Below are 18,303 nucleotides of genomic sequence, written 5' to 3'. Positions count from 1 at the left end.
TGTTGCTTTAGTTGTTATCTTTTTGACCAAATGGTCATGCCTTTTGAAAATTGACTATATAGATAGAGAGATAAGATATAGAAAAAAAATGAATATTATACTTCTTGCCTTCTCAATGGGTAGGGGAAATGGTGGAAGGAGAGAAGGAATTTAAAGCTGAAATTAAAAGTGAAAAAGAAAAAGAAAAAAAATACCCATCTAGTTGGAACTTGTAAATTAAACAGTCCCTTGGAAATATCTTCTTCTATTATGTTTCCCTTTCCCAGAAGAAATCTATTATACAGGTTATATTCTGATTTTACCATATAATTTGGATTTTTAAAAATCAAAGTCCTACAATAAAGGTCAGAGAACTTGAGAAAATAATAAAAATTCATTTGAAGAAACACAAGGTCCAAATTCTTAAGCAAGAAAAAGGAGTAAAAGTAGGAATGAAGAGGGTTTGGTATGTCTGACCTTGATTAAAAAGTACAAATGCAGATTAATAGACAAATAAGACCCAGAAACTACCAAAGTAATCCAATGTCCTGTAAACCTAAGAATACAAGTAGTTTACTTGGGAAAGAACTCTCAGGAAATCTGTAAAGCAGTTTATCCAAAAATTTGGTCCAGTCATCGTCTCATAATATACCCCAAAATGCTCTAAATAGATATGTGATCTCAGTATCCAAGTTCATGTCATAAACAATATTAAAAGATATCACTTAAAACTATGATTAGGGGAAAATTATTAACAAAGTAAGAGATATGTAGGTGATCATAAAAAGAAAATTAGATAATTTTTATTACATACCCAAAAAAGCTGTAGCAAAAACAAAATCATTACATCTTTGGGGAAAACACCTTTTCATCAAACCTCTGATAAAAATCCACTGTCATAAGATATTGATGCAAATATATAAGGCCACCATTAATTCCCTATTGGGCATCAAAGGAATTAAACAGTTTAGCAGAAGAAATGCAAACTACCAGCTAGCATATTAAAACAAATGCTACAAATCACTAATAATAAGAAAAGCAATAGAAAATATTGGGAGCTGTGATAAAGAAGTGACTAGATTGTTCATACGCTATTGGGTCCTACACTCAAAGGAGGTCAAAAACAGAGGGAGGGGAGCACGTGGGTGGTGCTGCAGTGGATAGCACACCAATCCTGGAATCAGGAGGACCTGAGTTAAAATCCAGCTTCAAACACTTACTATGTGACCTTGAGCTTAACCTTCATTACCTCAAAAAAACAGAGTGAAAGGCATATGATACACATGCACACATATACACACAAACACACACAGTCATGTTAACATTTGTGGTAGTAGTCACTCAAAAAAAAATAGGTGTTCATTGTTTGAGAAATGAATTAACAGACTCTGGTATTTGTGTTGTAAGAAATGACAAAGGATTCAAAGAAACTTTGGGAAGCTTTGTTTGAATTAAGGCAAAGTAAAATAAGCAAAACTCTGAGAACAATAAGCACGCTGACCATAAGAATGGAGAGAAAAACAACTGGGACTTCAGAATTCAGATCAGTGTGATCACTAATCCAATACTGACCCTGGAAGACTGATGATGAACAGAGTTTTTTCTGGGTCTCCACCCACTCCAAAGACATACATGGTCAGTGTGTCATTTGAGTTTGGGGGGATGAGGAGATTTAGGAAATGATAGTGATGATTTTTCAAAAGAAAAAACATTTTTAAAGATAATAAATATCTCTACATTTGCTCTAGGAAACTGGACCCGATGGAGACAGCTGTGCTGTGTGCATTGAAATATTTAGACCAAATGATATCGTGCGCATATTAACATGCAAGTAAGTGATTTTCTTTTGTATCCTGGATAATGATTCTTGGACTCTACATATACTCAAAGGGTGGATGAGGGGGGGAAGAAGAAGAAGGGGTACTTATATAAAATACATCACCAAAGCAGCATTCTAGTTAACAAAAACTACAATGTGAGTACCCTTCAGTTGGAGAATTACTGGGGGAAAACCAAGCAATTCTATGATATACAAATGGACCAGAATATTTTTATGCAATAAGAAATGGCAAATATGAGAAATTCTGATTTGTGGGATTAGTTGGATAAGCCAATGTGTAGTAAAATAAGCAGAATTATAACAATTTACACAATGACTACAGTAATGGACAGGAAAAGATCACTAAAGGAAAGTTGGACTCTGGGTAAGTAAAAGGTCAATAAAAGCTTAGCAGAGAAGCAGATTGAAGATTGCCTCCTCGTGGCAGAGAGGCAGGGTCAGAATGTAGTCAGGTGTGTCAGGGCTTACTTTTTTGGCTTTATTACAAGGGAGGGTTCAATTTGGGGGAAAGTAAGGTATTGATCCTTACTCACCCACCCGAGTGTCTGTGATACAAAAAAAAAAAGTCATCAATAAAATAATATGTTATTTTTTTAAATGAAACACAAGGGGATTTTTAAAGAAAAAGAATAATTGGAATTGGGGAAAAAAACTTTTAATCAAGGCTTTCAGGAAATATAAATATTCAAAACATTGTATTTCTCTATTCTTTAAATGTAAATATGCTAAATTTTTTCATGTTACTATATTTGCCATCACTTTTATATAGTTTCATTCACCTAAGAGTGCCATGTTTAACAAAAGTCAAAATCAGAGTGTCTGGTTAGTTTGCCCCTCTCCTCCATTTATAATTCAGTCATTTAAAAAAAATATTTCTTTAACCCAGGAGTTATTAACCTTTTTTTTTGTGTCTTGTACTCCTTTGGCAGCCATGGGGAAACCTAAGGGGCCCTTATCAAAATGATGATTTTAAATATATAAGATACAGCACATTAAAAAGGAGACTAAATATATTGAAATACTATTATCTATCTATATTATAAATAATATTTTATTTTTTCCTATTACATGTAAAGATAGTTTTCAACATTCATTTTTTATAAGATTTTGAATTCCAGATTTTTCTCCCTCCCTGTTCTCCTAGATGGCAAGTGATTTGATACAGGCCATACATGTACAATTATGTTATTATTATATTATACATTATATTATATTTTATATATATATATATATATATATATATATATATATATATATAATATTAGTCTGTGAAAGAAGAAAAGGAACAAAAGGAAAAAATCACACACAATAAAAACCAAAACAAAAAGAAAGCGTATCTGTTTCAATCTACATTCAGTCTCTATAGTTTTTCTTCTGGCTATGGATGGCATTTTCCATCATGAATCTTTTGGAATATATATATATTAAAGTTCACAGACCCCAAGTTAACCTAACTTTTCTACCTTGGAAAATATGCTAATAATCAGAAAAAAATTCCAAGTACAAATGTCAATATGCTAATATAGCGCACTCTCAGGTTTGCAAAGCACTTTACAAATATTCTCTTATTTGATCCTCACAATAACCTGTGAGGTAGGTGCTGCTATTATCCCTGTTTTACAGATGAGGAAACTGAGGCAGACAGGTGAAGTAAGTTGGCTAAGCTCACACAACCAGAGCACTTCTATAAATGTTAGTTTTTATTATTCATATAATATACACTGAACTGACTTGCATTATCAAGGAAAGACTTGTACTTCTTGATAGCTTTGAGGATACTTTACTTTAGCTTACTTTTCTGAATATGATTAGAAAAGCAAGCTAAAATAAACAGTTGCCAAAGGCATAGGCCCTTAAAGATTTTATTATCTAAGAGGTGTGATGATGCTCTACTTTACAACTAGGGAATGTTGGGCCCAGTTACCTTGAACAAAGTAGCTCAGGGTTACCCTTTTGGCTTAGTTGGGGCTGAACACAACTCTTTGTGAAACTATAGCGAAGAGATTTTTAATGCAGAATTCAGAAGAAATTTCCCAAGTTTACATGTACTTCTTTCTTTTTTTCTTTTTCTTTTTTTTCTGAGGCAATTGGGGTTAAGTGACTTGCCCAGGGTCACACAGCTAGGCAGTAAGTATTAAGTGTCCGAGATTAAATTTGAACTCAGGTCCTCCTGATTTAAGGGCTGGCACTCTATCTACTGCGCCACCTAGCTATCCCCACGTGTACTTCTCCATAGATAATAATGCAATGACAGATCGCATTCTTGCATTAGAGATTTTATATAAAAGGAGAAATGGCGGGGGGTGGGGGGGGGAACTACACAGCAATGAAAATTCTAATGAAAATTTGGATATTTAGTGACAGGTAAAGGCAAGGTGCTTTTGAGTTTGGGCAAATGGCAATTCAATGATGAGATATTTCTTTTTATCACATAGCCATCTTTTCCACAAGACCTGTATTGACCCTTGGCTCTTGGAACACCGAACTTGCCCCATGTGCAAATGTGATATCCTTAAAGCTCTGGGGGTTGAGGTAAGTGAATCTTCTATTCTGCATCACAAGGAAGTGAAGGTATTTGCCACAAATGTACTTGGACTGCAAATCAAATACTGTCTTTATTCTTTACCTGTTTTGAGTATTAGATTTAGACTGTTTATCTTTGAGCAAACATAAAAATCCTGAAAGCATAAAGAAAAAAATCCCTGCTCACTTTTTCTCTTCCCTCCTTCAGGGAACATGGGTTTAGTGAAAATGTGTAGCATTTTCTTGGTGACCTGAAAGGGTGGTGGCAGCCAAGTAGGTGGGCCCCCAGCTTACAGAAAGATCTGAAACGGGGTTCTAACCATTACTCTCTCACTAGCCAGCTTGGCTAATTTACCATCCAATCCAATTTTATGTCTTCTTTCTTCCCTTCTGTGGATTCAATTTTCTGGTTGATTATAGTGTGTTTAGAAGTCTGTCATTCAAAGAATAAAGAAAAGATAATGATGATCATTTGTACACAACTACATGAAGTCTAATTTTTTTTTTTAATGTTTGCATGTACTCTGAAGGCTGATGTAGAAGCAGGAACTGTGTCGTTCCAAACCGCTGGATCTAACCCTAACATCAATGGATCACCAGATTCTTATTCCCCTCATGAAGAGGATAGCCACAGCGAGACAGCCTCTTCTGGGTATGCTTCGGTCCAAGGTGCAGATGAGCCACCCATGGAGGAGCGTGCTCAGTCCCAGAGCAAGTATTAATTCGGGTTCCTTCTCAAGCATCAGAGAACCCCCTCCCCCCCAAAGCTACTCACTCTTTACTGCATATGCTGCCCACTAACCCCTGCTTTATGGGCGCATGCCAAAATTTGTTTTATTAGAGAGTGAGCCTAATGTAAAACACCCACTTCCAGCCATCTCTACACACACACACACACACACACACACACACACACACACACACACACCTTTCACACACACACACTTTCCCACATTCACACACATTCACACACAGACACACCCCCAATCTAGAAATATATAAAATTAATTAAAGACAATTGAAAGATCAGTCTTTCCGCCATCACTGCCATAACTTGGGTTTATTTCCATGGTGATAAATTAGGCTTCCACAGTACTCTCTCCCTAATTTGGACCTTCCAAAAAAAATCTGTGGAAATAAGGATTATTATCTCCTTTGATCTCATCTTATCTTATCTCATCTCTAGATGAGACAACAGCGGCCCAGGGAAGCTAAGTGCCTTGCTCTTGGTCCGACAGCTCCTCGGTGGCAGTCTTGAACCCTGGTCTTTTAACTCTTGAGTAAAATGTTGTTTCTCTTGCATTGAAATGCCAAAGGAGTTATTATTTATTATGAGGTTGCTCTATATGAGAAGACCTGCCTTTTGATGTGTTTTAATGTTGGTTTACAGGTCATTAGCTGTGTGCAAGAGAAACTTGTACAGAGAAACTTCAACGTTAATTTACAGGCATTTACTAAGCAGCTATTAGGTGCCAGGCACTGTGTTTGATGCTGGAGATACAAAGATGAAATCAGACGCAGTCCATGCTCTCAGTTAATCAATCGGGGAATATTTATGAAGTGCCTCCCATGTGTCGGGCACTCTGTTTGATGCTGAGAGTCCAAAGATGAAATCAGATCCAGTCCTTGTCTCCGATCAGTCAACAAACATTTATTAAGTACCTACTATGTTCCAGGCACTGTACTAGGTGTTGGGGATGCAAGTACAATGAATGTAATCATTCCTACTCTCAAGAACTTATGCCCTAATAGGCGGGCACAGCGACATGTTCTAAAGTGCTGAGTCTCAAAAAAGCAGGCCCTTCATTGGGCCTCTACTAAAAGCCTGACCAGCTCAAGAGGTAGAAAACTCTGCTGTCAGAACCTTCAGGAGGCCAAGCCCACCTCGGCACCACAATAACGGATCGTGTAGGTTTTACCGAAAGCCTCCAATTATTCAAATTAATCTGGTTGTCTCTTGGAATTCTGAGACAAAATAGCTAAAAACCATCAGCCTTCTCACTAATATAAATCTTTGACCCTACTTTGGCTTCTAAGGGCCTTGGAGAAATTGGCTTGGAATCTATTGATATTTTCTTTGGAAATACTGTCATGGGAGAGAGTGCATTTCTACTCCATCTAACTCTGTCCCAGCACTAGGAAAGTTTTGGTGATTGGCTCTGGAGAATTCTAATAAAAGAAGTGGTGTTACACACCCCCGAGGATTGTTTGACTTCCCAACTTGGGAGCATGGCTGACATAAAAAAGAGGACACAGAGAAACAAAATTGGTCAAGGCTGGGCGATTCCATTGATTGATATTTTATAAGCTCAAAATACTATTTAATCAATCAATATATATCTTTAAAATACGTTTTCACCGAAACTATGAGAGGGGATGGGAATGTCTGCGACTGGACCTGTGATTTCATTGGCATACAAACGTATGATGAGGTAACTCCTTTTACCAGTGCAGGTTGGTGCTCTATGGGCAGTTTACAGTCTTGGAGATTTTCCAGGACGCTGAGTGAACTTGTCCAGAGTCACTTGAACCCGTGTTCCCTGGACTTTGAGATTATCTCTCTATCTACTATGCTATCTTGTCTCTAACTGAAACTCTAATTGAGATTTTTTTTCCAGCGGATGGTAATGAATTGTTTTGCCTCCACTACTTTCATCATTATTATTTAATTCTGACTGTCTTATAGAGAAGATCAGGTTTACATGAAGGAGATGCAGAGAGCAAAGGAGTGGGAGGAAGATCTGTTTGGTGCAGATCTGGTATAAACAGTTGCTGGACTTCTGAATCTCCAGTTTGGGGGCCTGGCATCTAATCTACTCCTGTTGTGCTCATCCAGTTTGTGGAACTTGTTTTCTATATGCTATTGATCTCATGGATGGTCATTCAATAAGTAGTTGCCCTGCTGTGAGTCATAGGATTTGGCCTCTTGAGAGAATACAGAAAAAAATGGCACAGCCTTTGACTTTGGAAAGTTGCAGCTAGGCAGAAAAGCATTTGCAAAATAAGAGAAGAACAAAAACCAAAACCAAAAGATCGCACCCATTGCTACTGAGGCAATATGGAAGAGGGAAGCAAGACACAGTGTGATATGCCCTGTTTTGGGGGACACTAGATTTCAAGGAGAGCTAGATAGGATCCTATGGCTAGAATAGAGTGATGAGCCACTCACAAGAATACAATTCTGAAAATAGGGAGTTAGTTATAGAGGGAATTATCCCTTGGGCATTTAGACTCAAACTGGCCAAATTTTGAGTTTGAAAAGACTATATCCAAATTTGGAAACAAGGGCGGGTACAGAAGATGAAAAGTAAAGTTTAAAAGCCTGATGCCTGTAAGAACTGTGTCAAAAGTAGTTGAGCTCAGAATGATCTCAACTGCAGGAAATGCTTAAGATGAGACTTTAAAGCTCTCAGGAAAAAAAGAAGAGAATTACTGTTGTGTTAGGACCTCTGCTAAGGGAGAGAGATGATAGCAAGGTGATGGCAGAGAGAAATCAAAACTGCCCAAACCTGGTCTTACTTCTAGTTTTTTGACCAAGAATACTCAGACTAGATTTGACAGAACAAGATGGCGCATCTTGGGTTAAGACCCAGGTAGTGAGAGAGTACCCAGTTGCCATGGATGAGTTCAAGTCACAAATCCAGATAGACTACATCAGGTTATTGATTTGGACTTGGAAGGAACCTTAGAGGTCATCTAGGTCCTAGAGATGAGGAAACTGAAGCCAAGAGATGTGTAGTGACATGATCAAGATCACAAGGGTGGTACAAGTGGGGTTTGAACCCAGGACCTTGGCTCTGAATCTAGCACTGCCCAAAATACTGAAAGAACTGGTCGATATGATCTGTTGTCTGAGGTCCTGGGTTCAGTGATCTTTGAAAGAGCATGGAGAACCAAAGAGGTACTATAGGACTGGAAAACAAATGCCTCAGTCTTCAGAAGAAAGGTAAGAGCCCAGGGAGATTGACTTTGGTTCCTGACAAAGTTCTAGAACATATTAAAGAAATGGTTTTTGAATGTCTAGAAAAAAAAATTGTGATCATGGAGAGTCAAGATGGCTTTATCCAGAACAGGTCTTGCAAGACTAACCATATTTCCTTTTTTAACAGGGTTACTATAAGACTGAAAAGTCAGTGGAATGCTATGGACCAAGGGTTTCTTAACTTTTGGGGGTCCCAGACCCCTTTACCAAGCCTGTGTACCCCTTTTTAGAATCAAGTTTTAAAATGCCTAGAATAAAATACAAAGATTTGCCAAGAAAACCAATTATACTGAAATACAGTCATCAAATTGTAATTAAAAAAAAAAACTACGAGTTCATGAACCCCAAGTTAGGAACCCCTGCTATCAACTTCATTTACCTAGATTTTAGCAAAGTGTTTCATTATGATCTCATGAACACAAAGGATGGAGCATAGAAGAAAAATTCTGTATGCTCTATTTTAGCCAAAGACAATTTACGTCATGTGTCTGTCTTCTTGGAGGGAGATCCTTTTTGGAAGATTTCCTCTTGCTAATTGGAATGCTCTCTGACCCAAGCAGTGGCCACTTATATTTTATAGTCATGAAAGAAAACATAAAATTATACCATAACAAAGGTATTTAGTTTAGAGAGGTTTTTGTCCCCCCCTCCCCCCAACCAATTATTTTAACTACTCTCTCAATCTGGTCAAATCTGATCAAAGAAAGTGACGCCTCTCTTAGTTGGAATAAAGCAGGAGCCATTCTCACTCTTAGTTGGGCCACAAGACTAATAAGATTGATTTCAGGGAAAGTCTTCTATTCCAGAAAGACTAATCGGGTCTTTGAGGTGAGTTCAAGGATCCAGGGCACTGTCACTCTATTTTTTAACAAATATTTTATAACACAACTAAGACCTAGCTAGTATATGCTTCCATAGGATACAGGTGGGCTCAACCTAAAGAGTCGTTATCACTGACTTGATATTGACTTGGCATTGAGCTCTTGAGTAGAGTATCCCAAGATCTGGGCTCAAGCCTGAGTTCTTTAGTATTTTTATTAATGACTTAGATGAAAGGCTAGATCAAAGTCAGAATCCAAAATGATCTCGACAGGAAATTGAATGAGATGAAATTTCTTCATCTTGGATGTAAAAAACAAAACAATTTTGTGAGCACAATATACAGATAGCAGAATGATATTTTTAAAGCACAAATCTGCCCATGTCATATCCTTACCCTGCAAATTCCCATGATGCTCTGTTGCCACGAATATAAAATACTTAGTCTGTCATTTTGTTTTTAAAAAGCCCTTTGCAACCTGGCCCCAAATTCTTTTCCAACCTTGCTATATTGCTCCCCTTCACTCCCCACTTCCCATGAACTAGCCAAATTAGCCTTCTTTCTGTTCCTCACTCCAGACATTCTGTCTCCCATCTCCGTGCTTTGCAATGACCATTATCCATGCTTGTAATACACAACCACACAGTCTCCTCACTGTCACCTTCCAGAATCTTCTAGGCCTTCAAGACCCAGTTCATACACCACCCTCTACCTGAAGCTTTTCCTGATCCCTCCCAACTGCTGTTCCTCACCCTCCCCTAAATCCCTTGAATTTATTTTGCATATATTCATTCTGTTTATATTTACATATGTGTGTGTGTGTGTGTGTGTGTGTGTTGTTTCCGTTTCTAGAATGAAAGCTCCAAAGGGGGCAGGGATTGTTTCATTTTTTTTTTAATGTGTATCTCCAGCGCTTAGCACAGTGTCTAACACATAGTAGACCTTAATAAATGTTTGTTGATTGATCTGAGGTCAAAGAAGGCATGGCTATAGAGCCATTCCTCTGAGAAAGATCTGGAGGTTTAGTGTAATCATGGACCACAAGAAGAGGGATATGATTCAGGATGAGGGCAGGTAATCAGTAGTCTCACAGACTACATCTGGAACAGTAGGTTCAGTTCTAAGCCATCTCATTTTGAGAAGGGCATTGAGAATATGGAGAGTGTCTTGAGTAGGGCAACCAGGGAAAGGGCCTCAAGTTTGATGCCATATGCGTCAGTTGGAGGAACTAGGACGATTTAACTCAGAAAAGAGGAGACTTATGATAGGGAAGGAGGGGGAGGATGAGAGGAACAATGGCTGACTTCAAGTATTTGGGTGAGAGTTGTAGAGGCAAATCTAAGCTAAACGGAAGAAAAAATTGCTAACAATTTAGAGCCGTCCAAAAGTGGAATGGGGAAGTCCCAAGTTCCATAGAATCCGAAATCTAGAGCTGGAAGGACCCCAGAAGTCAACTAGTTCAAAATCCTATTTTATATAAGAGGTCCAGGGAAAGGAAGACACTTGTCTTAATAAGTAAATGAAGCAAAGAGAAATAAGTAAATAATAAGTGAATAGTCAATAAATAAGTCAAAATTTAAATTTAGGTCTTCAAATTTGGTGTTCTTTCGTCTGTACTTTTATAACCAGAATTCTTTTTTTAAAGTACAGTTTAGACTAAATGATCTCTGAGTTTCCTTATATAGCACCTGGGGCATCATCTAACTCTCAGTGCAGGTTTCTAGCTCTCCCAGGGTCAAAGTTCTTCAACTCCATGAGCTCCCACCCACTTATTTACCTCCAATAGTCTACTAGAGAACACAAGTAGTTCAACGCAAAGGCACATCATGAAATGGAATAGTAGGAAATATAGCACTGACACACCTCCCACAATATACATACGACCTCAGCGAGAAGGGTGGCATATGCGTGGAGGGGCTCAGCACTGGCAGAAGGGTAATGCAGATCTCTCATGCTTCAGGGCTGGTGATTAAATTCCAGGGGCTTCTGTTGGTCCTGCTTCTTACTGGTATCTGCTGGATATGTAGCCTCTAATAAGTATTCTTCTGCCTGGATTCTGCCAGCATGTGGCTGTGCTGCTTTTTTGCTTCTAGCTTCAGTTAAAGTTTTTTTACGATAGACTTCTCTTTGCTGTGCTCTCTTAATTCAAAGCTAGGGGAAATATGTATACACACATGTACATATATATATATATATATATATATATATATATATGTGTGTGTGTGTATATATATATATATGTATATAATATAAATATATATAGAGAGACCTCTTTTAGTAAAGCAGCCAGTTGGGTCTTAGATCAGCAGAAGTTCTAAGGGAGAAAAAAATTACCTTTCTTACCTTTTTTTCCTTTCCAGATCTCAGGTCCTGGTACCCAGCTCTTTAGAACAAAGAATGAGACAGTTCTAGCTAAGGAGCTATTGCCGTCAGGCTCAAGTATATCTTCAGATTAAATTTACCCTTGCTAAGGCTTCATTGTAGCTGGTGTTTTTAGCATGTTGTGTTTTTCTTCATTTTCGTCTCTGGAGGCTAGGCTCTATCCCTGTTCTTTATCCACATAAGGGCTATTAACCTAATAATTAACAAACAAGCTCTGGGGTTCCTGGCTGTCCAGCTTTCTAACTCCAAGCTCCCTTCCCCCATCAATCAACAAGCATTTATTTGTTATCATCTATTTATTGTCTCCCATGTAGATGTTTCATGGTACCCTCATGATGTGAGGAGAAAGCGAGGAAGGCCTCCAGCGTTGGGTGGACCCCTTGTGGCGAACTTTTGGGAATACCTGGAACGAGTCTCTCAGGATGGGCAGGCATGGGTGACTTGTGATCATGATGGGATCACAAGCTCCATTTGAATATGTAGATGAGTCGGAGGGAAAAAGGTCCCAAGAGACAAAATTAAGCCCATGGGGCAAGATCGTGTCTCTTCCACCTGCCTTACCACCCTCCTAGCCCTTCAGATATAGTTACTGCCAGCCAGGCCAGCAAAGACTTTGAGCTCACCCTTAAACTGCCACCTCTTAAGATTGGGATTTGGTGAATAAGGGAATGATGAGAGTAAGGTAGAGTGTTCATGTAAAGCTTCTTAAAAGTGTTTCTTCTATTTGAAGTTAGATCAGGAAAGGAGGAAAGGGGAAAAAAGCCTTGATAGAGTATGGCATCGGATTGCCCAGAGCCAATCTCTGGGATAAAATTCAAACTGGGCCTGGCATCTAAAGCCATCTTCAAATCTGATTCCCACCTACTTTTTCCAGTCTTATTTCTTTATTATTCTTTATTCACTTTGGTATAGTCTCCAGTCAATTCAACCAATCAACAAGTATTGATTAAGCACTTATTATGTGCCAGGCTCTATGCTAAGCACTTGGGATACGAAAAAAAGGCAAAAATATGGTCTCTGCCCTCAAGGATCTTATATTCTCACGGGCGAGACAAAATACAAATAATGACGTACATAGCATGGAAATGGAGGGTATTCTCTGAGGGAAGGCCCTAGCAATGGGGAGAACCAATAATGGCCTCCTGTAGAAGGTTAGGGGTCCAAGATGAGGAGGGAGAACATTTCTGACATGGGGGATGATCAGTGCAAATGCCCAGAGGTGGGAGATGGAATTTCATGTGTGAGGAGCAGCAAGTAGGCTGTTGTGGCTAGATCATGGCATCCATCCATGGAGGGGAAGAAGAGGTAGGAAGAGGTTAGGTTATGAAGTGCTTTAAATGCCCTGAAACTCCTAGTTGTTTCTCAGATATTTAGGCCACTCATATCTTGGTGCCTTCACACAAGTTTTATCTTAGGCCTGAATCCATTCTCTTCTCAGATCTACCTTTTAGCATCCTTCAGGGCTCACCTCAGGTGCCACTGGGTCCTCCCAGATCCCTTTACCCCACTTTACCCCATCCTCTAGTTGTTACGAAACTTTCCTCAGAAGACCTATTTACTTGCCTCTGTGAGTGTTGGATGGATCTTCAGGTACCACATTAGGTCTGGATACCACGTAAGGACTTTGAGGACATGGCCTCCAGGTACCATGTAAGGTCTTTGAGGGCATGGCCTGCTTCCTTTTTTGGTTCTATGCGCAATGCTTTGCTCAACCTTTGAGTTGAATTTGGGAAAAGGAAATACTTAACCTGTGGGCTATTTCTTGGCTGCGTCTAACTATGACATAGTCCTAAACTTTCCATTTCTTTTCAAAGATGATCATCTGCGTCTAGTCAACCACGACGCAAGTTCTGTGGCAGTGGATGTCCTTCCCCAGCTTGACAACCCCGCATTTGAAGCAGATGAGCCTTCTGTTCGTGAGGCTTCCATTCATCAAATTAAGTTCTGAAATGTATATCAGTGGAAAATTGGAATCTTTGGTTAAAGATAGAATTGCCAGCCAGAGTACATTTTGCTATTAATGACCTGGTTTAACGTAACAGCAGGGATACTGGAAATGTTAAGATTATTTAATAGATCACGCTTAAATGGCTCATAATATTTAACCTATTAAGCTATCTCATTTTCCACCAGCTCATGTTAACACTTCATAGGTAAGATTCCTCTCAACAGTTTGTGATGGAGACTTTTCAGTGTTCAGGAGAGCTTTTTAAAGGATTGTTTTTGTATCGGTGATGAATTTCTTAGGGGAAAAGTTGGCGTTTAACTACGGAGCAGCTAAATTTACGTAGCCCATGATAGCCCCTCGCTTTAATTTTAAAAACAATCCATCGGAGACTGTAAAGACATCTGTTTTTCTCCAAATGATCCTATTGATCTGATCTTAAAATCATTACAAGCATTAGATAAATAACTATTTAATGAAATGTCTGCTTTGGCCACATTAAATTCATAGCCACGGAAATTGATTAACTTTCAAATTCAAGTTCAATCCCCATTTAGTAATTCCTGGTTCTCAAAAGCAGGTTAAACAGAAATTCAAAGTGAAATGTCTGTTTTCAGATAGAGATGAACTCAATGATAGAATCTGGAAGAATCTGGCATATTATTTACTAGTCAAAATCTTACTAAAAGTCTCCTTGGAAAAAAAATCTAATCCAGTTTCACCAGCATTCAATTCGCATGCTGTGTACCCATCCCAAACTTGACTTAGGAGATCTCTTAAAAGCACACTACATAAATTGGCACAAAATGTTAAATATGAATGTAGGAGAGTAAGATGGTCCAGCTGGTAGAATAATTTTAGTCCGCAAGAATGAGTCTACAAGATGGCTTGTGGAGAGAGCGATGCTTGGAGGTGGTGACATTCAATTTGATTTCACAGAGTTGCAAGATTGAAATCAAAATTCTTTAATGTAGCTATAAGCTTGTTAGATACATTTTCTTGGAGTTTGAGGGAGAATGGAGAGGATGCCAGGTGCCTTAATATAAAGTTTGCTTCATCCACCAAAGCTAACTAGTGAGACTTTAAAATGCACTTTATTTTTATTCTCTGTGGCTTAACTTTTTCTTTAGAATGTTTCGCTTGTTTTTTAACCCCAGTACTGACGCTTGCAGAATTTCACCAACTAACGTATTTTGTTCAATGTGTTTGATATTAATGAAATCATCACATTCTAACTTGATATTGTGATTGAAGTACTGTAAATACATTCATGATTTGTATTCACTTTCTTGGATACTAATGTAAATAAGATAATAAAAGTCATAGCATATTACATGTTTGTGCCTTCATTGAAACGAATAATCCTGTTGTAAAATTCACATCAAATCAACCATTTGGGGTTGGAAGACCAGTCAGATCTCCCTATACATCACAAGATACGTGGGTGCCTGGAGATTTCAATTTCTATTGGAGATAATTAAAATGGAATCATAGATCTAAATTTGGAAGAGACCTCAGAGGCCATCTGGTCCAACAATGGAAGAAACAGAGGCCCAGGATGGGAAATGACTCATGCAAGGTGACACACATAGTACATGGTAGAACAGGAATTCAAAACCAGATTATCTCACTCTAAACTTAGTATCCTAGGGGTTCTAGGTATGTGTTTGTGGTAAGAGACAAGAATCTCTAATGGAGGCATCTAGCTGGCACTACAGTGGATAGAGCCCTGGAGTCGGGAGGACCCGAGTTCAAAGCCAGCATCGGACACTTAACACTTGCTACTTGAATGACACTGGACAAGTCACTTAATCTCAGCTGCCTTCCCCTTCCCCCCAAAAAAGAAGGAGAATCTCCTAATGGGTTTTGTTAGGGGATTTACACCTTAAGAAACCACATTCCCCAAGAAAAGCTTGTACATCTCGGGAAATCATCCCACCCCAAAATCAGAAACATGAGTCCTCAAGAGCTGCCAGCACTTAAGAATGGTGGGGAGAACAAAGAATCAGAGAGATCGGAGGGGGGGTAAGGGTGGGTACTCATTTCCATCTGACATTACCCCCCACATGAAACCCACATTTTTAAGAGTAAAACACACAAGAAACTGGGACAGTGGGGATAAACCCTCCAGATTGTTACTGATAATTCTGAGGCGATAGTGATTTGTTTTCCCTTCACAACTATTTCTATGAGCTTCGTGATTATATGCCAGAAACTCCTTGGACAACTCGCCACAGAAGTACAAATGAACTCGGGGAATTTTTTCATATGCAAATCATTTTTAAAATGGTCAAATAGGTTTAAATTGACTAGGGAAACCTATTAATAACACTCTATTGGCTTTTTCCTATAAAGCTGCATTTTCACCTAATTGCTTAAAATAGGGCATAGTCACAGGTATTATCAACGTTGTGATTATTAATACTTCAATATTTGAATGAGTCCATAATCTCATGGGGTTACTCAAGCATGGTACTGATCACAACATGTTCCTTATTCCAATGGCACTGTCATCTCATAGATTTAGAACTGGAGAGAATCTTAGAAGCTACCTAATCTAACCCTTTCATTTTACGGATGAGGAAACAGATCCATAGAAATGAAATTATTTGCCCAAGGTCAAATAGTGTCTTAGGCAGGATTCGAATTTAGGGTTTCCTGATTCCAAGTTGAGGGCTCCATCTGCTGAGCCATCTAGCTACTTCCTCATCAATGTGGGCATTTCCCTCTAGCAATGCAGATCCCAACCCATGCCTACCTGCCTATCCTGGATACCTCTGTTCATATCCTCCCACAAGTTTATCACAGGATGTCCACCCAACATGCTGAGAGCCTCATTTTCTCTTGACATTGTGAGGAATACACAGATCCCTTGAACTTCCCACATGACAGGCCCATTTCCTTTCTCATTCACATTTCTTCAATGATATCCTCTTCATAATTCCTTGTTTATAATGTGTTACAGCTTACTCATACCTATCATGAACCTCTTCATTTCCCTTGGGTCAGTTTTCACTTTCAATTATTTGGAGACTAGTATTTAATGCCTCATAGTTACACAATAACACTGAAAAAAAATGGTATAAAAACTATAGACCTTCATTTTGGGAAGAAGCTTGGAGTATTTTTTAGGCTTCCTGATTTTCTCTGGCTTCATTCAGTATATTTGTAGGAGCAAAGGCAGCAGATAGTAGGAGTGATCCAAATCTGAGACTTGGGAGGGTAAGATCAGCAATACAATAAGGGGGGAAGGGGTTTAAGAAGATAGTGTAGAGTCAAATTGGTTCACCAAAGGGTCACGCTGGAGAAAGGAGAGTGGAGTCAGTGCAGGGGTGATGGCCTGGGAAAGGACTGAGACATGGAGATATTGGAAGTCATGATATGGACAAAGAACGCGGTTTGGGATTGTGAGGAGGAAGGGGACAAGGAAAGCCAATAAATTATGATCATATAAGGGAATTTCAGAATTCATGAATATGGAAATAGAACCCTTGTGGGTGATGGCAAGATCAAGAGCATGTATAGCTGAAGTGAGGTAGGAAGAGTCAATCATGGGATGTAATTTGAGGAGTTGGAAGGTTAGGGTGTTTGAGAAAGAATAAATATGTATGTTAAAATCCTCTAATAGAAGAACAGGAGTTGGGGAGAAGAGACTGTAAGCCAAACACCAAACACTTTAAGGAAAGAAGAGCAGTATTTTGGAGGACTGTAAACAAAAATTACCAGAATTTTGATTGGGCGGTTGCTGTGGGTTAAGTGAACCTCAAAGGAGGAGAGGTTACAGTGAGATGGAGATAGAGGTTGAGTTTGTGACAATGGGGAGTAAAGAATGTTCCCATGTCACCAGGGAGTAGAGAGAATGAATGAAAATTCTTAAAATGAAGACAGACCAAGGAGGCTGTGTTATCAGGAGGTAGCCAGGTCTCAGTAGAAGACAGAAGGAGTGGGAAAAGAAAAGATTTAAGATGAAAACAAGTTTGTCACCTGTTGGGGCCCAGAGGTCTAGGGCCCTATTCTGAAGTTTGTGCTGACTTGAATACAGGGAAGTATTACGTGCAGTTCCCGCAACAAACATGAGACCTGGAATATGCTGAGGTTGCTGTAACCCATGATAGGGTCAAACAATCACAGTGACCCAAAATATGTATGTTCCAAGAATTGACTTTGTTATCAGGGAGTGAGCTCCAGGACTTTCCTGACCAACTCACACTAGCATAAAGTACTTCCTCAGGTTTGGTGTGCAGGACTGGGGGATAAAAAGAGGGATCTGAAGAAGAGGGGAGAAAGGTAGGGATGTGCTATGACCAAACGCACCACAATAAAGAGCATCTTGATTTCATCTCTTCTGGCTTGTGACTTTCCTTGGAGAACATTCTGGCCATGTCCAGATGCGCACTGAAGAGTGTGGGAAGGTAAGACCCGGCTGCCCCCAGGTGTAGCACCTAGCAAGTGGCGCCCAACATGGGGCTTGAGGTGTATTGGGCAGGAAGGGACAGGGACTCTGCAGAGAGTGCAGGAAGACAAGGAGAGTTCCTCACTGACGTTGTCAGGCGGGAAGATGGGAAATTCAATACCCGTTATCAAGCCAGAGGAAAATGAGATATGGGCTAGGCAATTATATAAGGCTGTTAAAAAACAGGGAGTTACATTGCCATTGAGGGATCTACAGGTGTTCATTCTAAAAATTCAAACCGTTTTCCTGTGGCTCTCTGACACAGGGCTGGATAAGGCAAAATGGAAAATTGTAGGGGACCAAATGACTAGTAATGAGAAAGACACCCCTGGGTTGTTGGAGGATAAGGACTTTATAATATTCAGTCTTGTAAGAGCTG

At 39.2% G+C, this 18,303-nt stretch overlaps 1 protein-coding gene across 1 annotated transcript in view; it reads left to right on the top strand.

Annotated features, from left to right (window-relative positions):
- RNF128 (ring finger protein 128) overlaps nt 1–14,804 on the top strand; it is a 120,071-nt gene extending 105,267 nt beyond the window's left edge. Inside the window, exons 4-7 of the mRNA XM_031944965.1 lie at nt 1,728–1,810; nt 4,255–4,351; nt 4,873–5,053; nt 13,341–14,804. Of these exons, the coding sequence (XP_031800825.1) occupies nt 1,728–1,810; nt 4,255–4,351; nt 4,873–5,053; nt 13,341–13,474 (495 nt within the window). The 3' untranslated portion in view covers nt 13,475–14,804. The remainder of the gene's footprint in view (nt 1–1,727; nt 1,811–4,254; nt 4,352–4,872; nt 5,054–13,340) is intronic.
- Nucleotides 14,805–18,303: the final 3,499 nt, after the last annotated feature.

This window comes from Sarcophilus harrisii, chromosome X (assembly GCF_902635505.1).
Source record: "Sarcophilus harrisii chromosome X, mSarHar1.11, whole genome shotgun sequence".
In the NCBI taxonomy this organism is placed as follows: Eukaryota; Metazoa; Chordata; class Mammalia; order Dasyuromorphia; family Dasyuridae; genus Sarcophilus; species Sarcophilus harrisii.
The sequence above is the reverse complement of the archived record's forward strand: the minus strand, read 5'-3'. Positions and strand labels throughout refer to the sequence as shown.